Source organism: Rhinopithecus bieti, unplaced genomic scaffold (assembly GCF_001698545.2).
Source record: "Rhinopithecus bieti isolate Rb0 unplaced genomic scaffold, ASM169854v2 scaffold_6907, whole genome shotgun sequence".
NCBI lineage: Eukaryota > Metazoa > Chordata > Mammalia > Primates > Cercopithecidae > Rhinopithecus > Rhinopithecus bieti.
Window position 1 is genome coordinate 1,457,563 of NW_016805647.1, and position 11,168 is coordinate 1,468,730.

The following is an 11,168-nucleotide window of genomic DNA, read 5'->3' on the forward strand; positions in this document are numbered from 1 at the left end:
TTGGCAACCTGTGCCATCACTATTTTTCCCTGTCTATGACTAGGTGTGTCTTACTTCCCAGGCTTAACCACATAGTAGGTGTTCAGTAAATAATGGCTAGATGGAAGAATGAATGGAGAGATGAATGGGCAGGTGATGGATGGAAGGACATAGATACATGGATGGACAACATTCCTAATTAGGCAACTGGCTTTAGTAGAATATTTCTTTTTTGTTTTGTTTTGTTTTGTTTTGTTTTGTTTTTGAGGCGGAGTCTTGCTCTGTCGCCCAGGCTGGAGTGCGGTGGCCGGATCTCAGCTCACTGCAAGCTCCGCCTCCCGGGTTCCCGCCATTCTCCTGCCTCAGCCTCCCGAGTAGCTGGGACTACAGGCGCCCGCCACCTCGCCCGGCTAGTTTTTTGTATTTTAGTAGAGACGGGGTTTCACTGTGTACGCCAGGATGGTCTCGATCTCCTGACCTTGTGATCCGCCCGTCTCGGCCTCCCAAAGTGCTGGGATTACAGGCTTGAGCCACCGCGCCCGGCCTAGAATATTTCTTTAAGAGTAATCCCCAAAAGCAACCCAGCCAGCTGGATGAATGTGGGCCCTGGATTCACCCTTTCCCTTGTAATCTCAGAACCAGCAAGAGGGGTTGATGGTTCCAGACCCCAGATAAGCAGTATAGTCCAGAAGACACTGGGGCCCTGCCCCAGGGAGACTCGTTTGTGGGGGCGTGGCTGGCAGGCGGCACTCACTGAGGGTGTATCTTGTAGAGGGTGCCGTCCACGCCCACCGTGGTCCGGAGCCGTTCCACCTTCTTGTTCTCCCGGAGGCGTGTCAGGATGGCCGCCAGGGCTGCTGCGCAGAGGTTGGCCGAGCGGAAGGAGACGATGGTACAGACATGCTGGACGGCAATGCAGTCAGCCTCAGATGGCTCCAGGCCCAGGTCCACCAGGATCTCTCTTGTATTGGCAAGGCCTTCTTTATACCTGGCCAGGCAACAGGAATGAGCAGACCACACTTCTCCATCCCATTGGTATCCTCCCGGGCGAACAAGCTTCCCTACCTCTCAGGATTGTGAAAATTAATAGGCAGGCCCATAGTAATAACATAAAAGTAACAATATCAACATTGATAGTAGCAGCTGCCACTAACTGAGCAGTCACCATGAGCCAGGTACTTTTCTAAGGATTTTATACGTATTAACTCCTTCAATGCTCACAAAAATCCTGCGGGAGGCACCATCATTACCCTATCGTTCAGATGAGAGATGTGAGTGCAGAAAGGGTGAGTAACTTGCCCATAGCTGCACAGCTAGTAAGGGCTACAGCCAAGATTTGAACCCAGCAGTTAAATTCTAGCACCCACACTTTTTTTTTTTTTTTTTTTTTTTGAGACGGAGTCTTGCTCTGCCGCCCAGGCTGGAGTGCAGTGGCCGGCTCTCAGCTCACTGCAAGCTCCGCCTCCCGGGTTCAGGCCATTCTCCTGTCTCAGCCTCCCCAGTAGCTGGGACTACAGGCGCCCGCCTCGTCGCCCGGCTAGTTTTTTGTATTTTTTAGTAGAGACGGGGTTTCACCGTATTAGCCAGGATGGTCTCGATCTCCTGACCTCATGATCCGCCCGTCTCGGCCTCCCAAAGTGCTGGGATTACAGGCTTGAGCCACCGCGCCTGGCCGCACCCACACTTTTAATCACCCTGAAAGTGATTTATGAATCACTTTCACAGAAATTCTGTCCCTGCCAAGTTCTGCATAGACATAGATGCTGCGGGTCAGCGCCACACGGCTGAGCTCAGAATCTAAACTGATCACAAAGTCAAGGCAATACCAGGTTTACTAAGCCTGAGAAGCAGGACCCTCAGATGTGCTGGACGGCAATGCAGTCACGCAGGGGCCAGTCGCCTTCACCTGCAGCCTTCACCAGCCAGCTCCCCATGTGAGAGACCTGTGTGTAAGGCCTCAAATCACCACATTCAAAGCCCGTTCCTGATGGGAGCAGGTCAAGAAGGCTCTGCTATCACAGCAGTTCTGGACTTGGATTCCACACATGGGCTTAGTGTCCAAGGATGCCCTGATATTGTAAGCAAACTTTGTGAACGTACATTTTCGGGGCTAAGGGTCTAGTTCTCAAAAGGATCTGTGATCCTAAAAAGGTTACAAGTTACCACTTTAAGAAGAAGGCAACAGAACATGGGAAGAGGGTGGCCCTCTGACAGCAGAGTCCCTTACTGATGAAATCAATAAGAACCTCTCATCTGGGTCACGGCAGAAATTGCTAACCCATCTGAAGCCATGACCAGATCTGAAATCCTCCTGGTGAAGGAGGAGGATCTAGTCCTTCCTGCTGTCCTACCACACGGAGCACCCCACACCTGGGCCTCCCATCCCAACTCTCCACAGAGCCAAGGCAGAGGGGCAGAGGGACTTGCTTACTTCTCCATGGCAGCCACGTGCCATGTTTCAATCTTGCCCTTAGTGTGGAGAGCAGAAGATTTCTCACCGCCGAACAGGAGGCCAGCCTTGGCCATCTTCAGCAAGATAAGCCTGACAAGCTCCCCCAGGTACAGGCCACTGATCATCTTCTCAAACCTGCATGTTGGTGAATAGATCAGTGGACGCAGCCCGTTTGATTAAGCTGCATCATTTCCCGAACACCAGGAGCCACTGCCCGCAGGCAGGAGCAGATGGGAGAGGGCTGATCTAAGATTCCCTCCCTCTCACAAAGTGCTGGATGGCAAGAATTTTTGTCTCAAATCACCCTGGCCATGGGTACCATTCTCACATCGAGCATAGGGACTCTCAATTTCATAGACTTTGGGTATTTTCCCAAAATCACTCAAACATGATGCGACAAGTCAAATTTCACACTCAGATGCTTCCCACTCCTACATCAAGCTTCTGTCCAAGAGAGAAAGATTCTGTGCCTGTGAGACGGGCTTGGACAGCCCCAGAGAGGCTCTACAACAATGTGGATTTAAGATCTCCATGGCTACCTACAGCTTTACTCCAAGTCTGCACAGCAACAATTTCTAATTTCCCAGGCAGACTATTAAATATTATTATTATTATATTATTATTATTATCATCATCAGAGACAGGGTCTCGTTCTGTCACCCAGGCTAAAGTGCAGTGGTGCAATCATAGCTCATGACAGCCTCCAACTCCTGGCCTCAAGTGATCCTCCTGCCTCAGCCTCCCACAGGTGTGCACCACCACACCTGGCTAATTTTTTTATTTTTGTAGAGGCAGGGTCTCATTATGTTGCCCAGGCTCATCCTAAACTCCTGGCCTCAAGTGTTTCTCCTGCTGTGGCCTCCCGAATCCCTGGAATTACAGATGAGAGCCACCCACCAGGCCTAAATATAATGCTTATTTTCCAAACACAATAAGACCCAAAATCAAGAACAATCTATGTCATAATCTACTTTATATAGTTCACTATAGAAAGTCTTAGAACAGGCCAGGTGCAGTGGCTCATGCCTGTAACCCCAGCCCTTTGGGAGGCTGAGGCGGATGGATCACAAGGTCAAGAGTTCAAGACGAGCCTGGCCAATATGGTGAAACCCCGTCTCTACTAAAAATACAAAAAAATTAGCCAGGCGTGGTGGCGCATGCCTGTAATCCCAGCTACTCAGGAGGTTGAGGCAGGAGAATTGCTTGAACCCAGAAGGCAGAGGTAGCATAAGCCAAGATTGCACGATAGTACTCTAGCCTGGGCAACAGAGTGAGACTCCATCTCAAAAAAAAAAAAAAAAAAGTATTTGAACATTAAAAAAACAGAAGACAATCAAAAGAAATTTAGGGTGGATGTTAAAGAATATAATATATATACATATTTTTTGAGACAGGGTCTTGCTCTGTTGCCCAGGCTGAAGTGCAATGGTACAATCACGGCTCACTGCACCCTGGACCTCCCAGACTCAAGTGATCCTCCCACTCAGTCTCCTGAGTGGTTGGAGCTACAGACATCTGACATCGCACCTGATTAATTTTTTTTTTAATTTTTATTTTTGTAGAGACTGGTCTCACTATGTTGCCCAAGCTGGTCTCAAACTCCAGGACTAAAGCAGTCCTCCCACCTCAGCCTCCCGAAGTGCTGGGATTACAGGCATGAGCCACCAGGCCTGGAGAGAACAGAATTTACTTTAAGTAAAATGGAAATGGGTGAAGATGATAACATTCAAAAAATGGACACCACGTCCTTGGCACATGACTGCTCTGGGTCACTAGAGCATGGGTATGTGCCTGGAGTAGGTGCCACCGAAGAGGAATGTGCTTCCTGCGTGTGCAGTTCTAGCGTTTGAAGCACTCCTAGAAGGGGCTTGAAATCACCCGCATGTCTTGACAAAATGACTGATTCCCGGGCTGGGGCCAGGAAAGTGTGACATGAGCTGGGAACATCTTACAGTGCCAGGAAATAAGGAAGTACTTAAAGAGTGATGGAGCATGTCGAAAGGACACAGGAGCAGCTTCAGGGCCTTCCTTTGCCCAAATCTGAAACAATTTGAGCATCACAATAAACATGGAGGGAAGGTCCTGCCAGAGCCCCCACCTGCTGAGGGATGAGGCCTCCGAGAAAGCAAGGCGGCCGGCAGACATGCGAACGCGAGGAGTTTGGCTGCGCCTGCCTTCTCCTCGCTGCCCAGGTGTGTTCTGCAGCCACACGTCCGAGTGCTCTTATCTTCAGTGCCTTTCATGCACATACGTAACCCAGAAGTACTGACTGAATTAGAATTAGGGTTATTAGGGTTATGACTTAGGGAAATCTTTCAATGTCTTTGGCTTCTCTTTCCTCATTTGTCAAATGAAACTGAAATACAAGCAACGCCTTAGAAATTTTTTATAATGGGGCCGGGCATGGTGGCTCACGCCTGTAATCCTAGCACTTTGGGAGTCTGAGGCAGGAGGATTGCCTGAGCGCAGGAGTGCAAAACCAGCCTAGCCAACATGGCAAAACCCTGACTCCACAAAAAATACAAAAATTAGCCAGGCATGGTGGCGCATGCCTGTAGTCCCAACTCCTCTGGACACTGAGGTGGGAGGATTGCTTGAGCCTGGAAGGTGGAGGTTGCAGTGAGCCAAGATCGGGCCACCGCACTCTAGCCTGGGCTAGAGAGTGAGACCCTGTCTCAAAAAAAAAAAAGAAAGAAAGTTGTGATGGATAGCTAGTCACAACTGGAGAGACTCCCAGGCAGCCAGGGGACCTGAGTGATTGGGCCCTGCCTGGTGCCGATGCCCGGAAAACAGCAGAATGGAACTCACATTTGCTTTCCCGGGTTGAGAGAGCCGAGGTCCAGCTCCCTGTCGAACTCGGTGCGAATGTCCTCCAGGGCCCCGTCGTCCCCAAAGGCCCCCCACTCTGTGTTGATGCACATCCTGCCCTCGTCGCCCTCCACCAGGTCAATGTTGCTCATGTCCTCCATATAACACGCATTTGTGCCAGTTCCTGAACCAGGGATCAGAGAATATGCAGAGAGAGGGCTCCCAGCTGGGCACAGACAGAGAACTCTTGACGGCTGGGGAGTCCTCCTCAATGTACCACAAAGTGCTTTTCATTCCCTGGGGGCCGGCTCTCGCTGAGGGAAGCAGCTTGGGCAAGCCCCAAGCACATGGGGAAAACAGCTGACATGTCAAGTCTGCACTTCTCAGGGTGCTCAGGGTTTGTGGTTCTGAATGGAGTCAATTGTGAAGAGGTCCCCGGATGAATATGGATGAGAGCTGACGAAGCGCTCTTACAAGAGGATGATATATGAAGCTAATCTTGTAAATATTTTTTTCAGAAAATCACCAACCCAGGGTAATTTTGAAAATTCTTTCCCTGAGCTACTTAGCTTCCTCTCTATTTGGTACTAAAAATATTCTTTACTTATGGCCTGCCACAAATTGTTTCTAGCAGAAGCTGCATGCTTATCTTAGACAGTGATTAGCTACCACCTAAGAAAGCAACACTCCGTTATGCAAAACACAAAATCGCTCCAAGGAAATGCTTCAAACACTTGAGCACTGGGGAATGACTGCAAGTGGGCACCATCTTTTTGGACTCTTTTGGGAGGATGGAAATGTTCTAAAATCAGATTGTGGTGATGGTTACAAAACTGTATGTTTACTACAAATCATTGAATCGTACACCTAAAATCGGAGGACTTTTATGCCTCAATAAAGCTATTTGAATTTTTGGGTTTTTTCTCTTTTTTTTAGTATCTTTCCTTGGCTGATACTCTGGTGTGAGTATTTTAAATGCCAACATGGAAAATGAGAAATGTAGAAAAACAGAATGTAATGTTTGGAAAAAGCTTTTCTCAGAAATGCACAGACACTGTTTAGGCGTGGCCCCCCAATCTGTGGTTACCAGACGCAGCCACAATGACAGACGGGTGCCATGACTGGCAAAGCCCTGATCCATCATCCCAAGGCTCCTGGAAACAGAAGGGCAGATGGAGCCCCTCAGCTTTAAAGATCTGCCCTTTGGGAAAGCCAGGCTGAAGAGGGTCTTGAGGGACATTAAGAAAAAGCAATTCAGAAGAACTTTCCCCAGGAGGGATAAAGGAATGGGAAAAGGAGAAGGGGATATCCAAGAACAACCTATAAGTCAGAGCCATTCAGCTGTACTGTACCCCAGACTGCCTTCCCACACATTCCTCCAGCAGACCCCCTGGCTCTGGTGTGGAGACCACCCACTGGACACCCCCACTGCACCACGACCTCCTGGTCCAGAGCTGCAGTGCACCTTGCCTGACAGTCCAGTGGTCTCTTGGATGGTCGCCCTGCTTCCACTCTTGTCCCCAGTAATTGATTATCCACACAGCAGCCAAAATGGGCTTTTAAAAAATGCACATCCGGCTTGGCGTGGTGGCTCATGGCTGTAATCCCAGCACTTTGGGAGACCAAGGTGGGTGAAATCACTTGAGGTCAGGAGATTGAGACCATCCTGGCCAACACAGTGAAACCCCATCTGTACAAAAATACAAAAAATTAGCCAGACGTGGTGGTGGGCACCTGTAATCCCAGCTACTCGAGAGGCTGAGGCAGGAGAATTGCTTGAGCCCTGGAGGCAGAGGTTGCAGTGAGCCGAGATTGCACCACCGCACTCCAGCCTGGGCGACAGAGCAGGACTCCGTCTCAAATAAAAAAAATAAAATGGGCATCTATTTATCCATCCCCCACCCAGAGTTTCCCAGTGCCTTCCAGTCTCCCTCAGGGGATAAGCCGGTGATCTTACAGTGACTGTGTCCACATCCTATGCAATCTGCCCAGTCTGTCCACTCCCTCTCACTTGAATGGCCTCCAACTCTCAGCCTTCACTCACCTCATCCGGACATCACTCGGCTATTGGGTTCCCCCAGGACCCCCTCCCTGGACCCCTTCCCATTTCCAAGCCTGTGGGTGTCCTGTTTCCTTTGCCAGGGACTCCTTACTCCCAGACCTCTACCTTGCCCCCTGGTTTGTACCACTGAGGTCCCGGCTCAAATGCCATCCCTCAGAGAGGCTTCCCTGAAGCCTCGTCTCACTCACGGTCACATCACTGTCTTTGTTGTCTTTTTTTGTTTTTATCACGCTAACCACCACCTGAAATTATCTTAATAGTTTAGGCTCTCTGGGCCTCTCACCCATCTCCGCACTGAAAGTTCCCGGAGCACAAGAACTCCCCACTCGGAACCCAGTGCCACACCCAGGGCCCGGCACACAGCGGGTACTCAGTAAACACTTGCTGAATGATGGATGAATGGATGAGTGAATGAATGAATTTTACATGTCCCTATGTTTCTTCTCCTAATCCCGCCGACTTCACTCAGAGCTTGCTGAAATGAAACTCCCCAACAGTCCCTTCTCCCCCACCCTCAAAACACCAGTCCAACTGAGTTACCGATGATGACACCAACTTCGCAGTAGGGGTCGTCATAGGCACAGGTCATCATGGTCCCCACGGTGTCATTGACCAGGGCCAGGATGTCCACGTCCATGTCCTGCCGAACACAAGGCCAGAGGGCATCAGCGGGTGGGAAGGAGGTGTTTCCCTCCCTCCTTCCCCACAGAGGCAGCGGGCAGGGAAGGTGGCTGCTGAGACATCCCTAGATCCTGCCTGCTGGGCCTGTCTGAAGGAGGAAGGCCTCATCAAGGTTCAGGGTCTAGGAGAGAGAAAGAGCCGACGGAGCTGAAGCGGGGAGCCCGGATGAAGGCCTCTGCAGTGGAAATATGAGGGACAGGCCACCAAGACTCCAGCCCTTGCTTTTTGTTGTTGTTTTTTTTTAATTAAAAAAATTTTAGTTTTTAATCTACAGATAGGGTCTCATTATGTTGCCCAGGATAGAGTGTGATGGCTGTTCACAGGTACAAACATAGCACACCACAGCCTCAAACTCCTGGGCTCAAGTGATCCTCCTGCCTCAGCCTCCTGACTAGCTGAGACTACAGGCACACATCACACCCAGGTTTCAGCCTTTGTTTGTGGGACCCTGGGAAGACATCGAGGAAAGCATGTTTATCCTGGGAGCAGTGGCATTTCCAGGAGAAAACACCAACGTCCTCACCCATGGGGACATCTCAGCCAGCAGGCACAGACTCGGCCAAGTCCTCCCCATGTGTGGCTTGGTGACTTCCTGTCTGGATTTCCTGTTCTGCCAAGTCGGCTTGGCTTATTGCACCAATATCCCCCAAAGTTTGGAAGAACATTTTAAAATAAAATGAGAGCCAGGCATGTGGCTTATGCCTATAGTCCCAGCTATTCAGGAGGCTGAGGTAGGAGGATCATTGGAGCCTAGGAATTCGAGGATGGAGTGCCAGGCACTACCAGCCTGGGCAACACAGCAGGACCTCATCTCTAAAAAAAAAAAAAAAGCAAAATGAAAACAATAAGGGAAAATGCAGGCTATAAAAGAATAAGATCCCAGCTTTAAAGAAAAAAAGACTGGAAGGCTATGCAGCAAAACATACCTCTTGCTGTCAGGGTAACAAGCAATTTGGGTTTGTGTACTTTTCAGCTCAGCAAGGAGTGGGTCTTGCTTTTGCAGTAGTTTAAATTATTGTAAAATACATTCAACAAATAGGGATATTTAATGGACAGAGAGTGGACAGTGAAATACAGAACCAGCCTGGAAAGAATATGATCTTTTTGGCCTCAGAGAGGAGGGTGTGCAGGGCCTACACACAGCATTAGATCTAACCAAGACCTCCGGAAGAGGACTGTGGCTGCTGGGGAGGCCCAGGGATGAGCTGGCCACCTTTCAATAGCGATTTGTGCAAGCCCTGCCTACCAAGGCTCTGTCGGTTCATCCAAGTTGCCCACATCTGTACTACAGTAGGACCTTTTCTAAGATCAATTCCTTCTCTGATTCTCCCTCGAGGCAGGCACCATATGTGACCCTTCACCCCACCCCCACCCCCTCCAACCCAAGAGAAAGGAACTAGGGCTGGGAGAGCCTCTCACACCGAGGTGAATTCCTCACCTTGTGTCTCCTCATGGCTTTGGTCAGACGGCTCACCACATCCGTGTCCTGAACTCCTCGTGCCTTAAACTTCTTTGTCCATGAAAGCAGGACACCCTGGGAGAAGATTTCAGGTCCAGTTTGAATGAAAAGGGTGCTGAGATGTGCAATGGGCAACTGAGCTGCAGAAACTTCATGCCTACATGCATCCCCCATGGCCTTCTCTTCTCTAAGCTGAATCACCCCAATTTTTTTAAAACATCACTTCTGCAGCCTTTTCTAATAATTTAAATGACTGTATTACTCTCATCTGAGTGGTTTGAAATATATGGTAGCAGAAGGAGTAATTATTGAAAAGTTAGAGCTCTTGGATTCACGAGACATTAGACAAGCCGTTTAACATCTCTGAGCCTCAGTCTACTCTGCAAAATGGAAATGTACCTCCCTACCTCTCTCAAAGGAATGCTCTAATGAAAATACCTGGTGTGTTATACATGCAGAATGCATGGTTTGCCAGGTCCACAGAACAGAACTAACATGGTGGAACCTTGCAGGACTGTCTCAGGAACTTAATTTCAACTTAGAAAAATGATTCTCAACCAGGCAGAGTGGCCCGCACCTGTAGTCCCACCTGCTTGGGAGCCTGAGGCAGGTGGATCACTTGAGGCCAGGGGTTCCAGGCCTGCCTGGGCAACATAAGGAGACCTCGTCTCTTAATAAGGAGAAAGAAAGAAAAATGGTACTCAATTTGCATTCTCAATCATTGCTTACAAATGGTGTTTCCTGAGTTTCGTGTCTGAAATCGCAAATAATCATATAACTTTTCAGACTGGAAGAGAACTTGGAAGTTAAGAGAATCGCCCAAGTCTTCTCAGTCAAGAGCAGCTGACCCAAGCTCACAAACTTCCTGACCACACCTCCTCCATTTCCCTCAATTTATGGATTTTAAAACCCTGAGACTGAGAGAGGGAGGAAATTGCTCTGAATCTCACCGCGAGTGAAGGACAGAGCCCAAGCAGAACGCAGGTCTCTGACTCTGGACCAGCTCTCAGGCTTTTTTCCCTGCACCACAGCGCCGCCGTGTGGTAGCTCTCCTTAACTTCTGCCCTCACAGGCTATGACAACATCCCTGCCTCCCCGGACAGAGCCGGAAGAGATGCACAGGGTGGCTTTCTTCAAACCTCCCTGTTGCAGGGAAGGTGGATGGGGGAAGTGAGGGATAAATGCTTGTGATAGAATGTTAAATTAAAAAGGCAATTACATACAACTGTACATTTTCTTTTTGTCTCAAATATTTGGTGACTGGAATCAACCATAGATTTCCTAAACTATAGATACAGGATAACACTTGTGCTTAATATAGCTATGAGTGAAAGAAAAACCCACAATTCTAGTGGTGAGAATAGTTGAATGTTGAGATAAGTGGTGATTTCTATTTTCTTCTTTAAACTTTTCCATTCCTTCTCTCTTTTTTTTAACCTTGAAAAAGTATTACCATTTATTTTATTATTAGAAAAACACACGCACACACACACACACAAAGAAATTTCTCTTTGGTTAAGACTTTCTAGGCCGGGCGCGGTGGCTCAAGCCTGTAATCCCAGCACTTTGGGAGGCCGAGACGGGCGGATCACAAGGTCAGGAGATCGAGACCATCCTGGCTAACCCGGTGAAACCCCGTCTCTACTAAAAAATACAAAAAACTAGCCGGGCGAGGTGGTGGGCGCCTGTAGTCCCAGCTACTCGGGAGGCTGAGGCAGGAGAATGGC

At 49.1% G+C, this 11,168-nt stretch overlaps 1 protein-coding gene across 2 annotated transcripts in view; it reads right to left on the minus strand.

Annotated features, from left to right (window-relative positions):
• Window positions 1-11,168, minus strand: part of HKDC1 (hexokinase domain containing 1) — a 51,265-nt gene that overhangs the window by 20,543 nt on the left and 19,554 nt on the right. For both annotated transcript variants that reach the window (XM_017873196.1, XM_017873197.1), the window contains exons 5-9: window positions 9,421-9,516; window positions 7,842-7,941; window positions 5,240-5,423; window positions 2,411-2,566; window positions 734-967 (exon numbers count right to left, since the gene is read on the minus strand). In XM_017873196.1, the coding sequence (XP_017728685.1) occupies window positions 734-967; window positions 2,411-2,566; window positions 5,240-5,423; window positions 7,842-7,941; window positions 9,421-9,516 (770 nt within the window). The remainder of the gene's footprint in view (window positions 1-733; window positions 968-2,410; window positions 2,567-5,239; window positions 5,424-7,841; window positions 7,942-9,420; window positions 9,517-11,168) is intronic.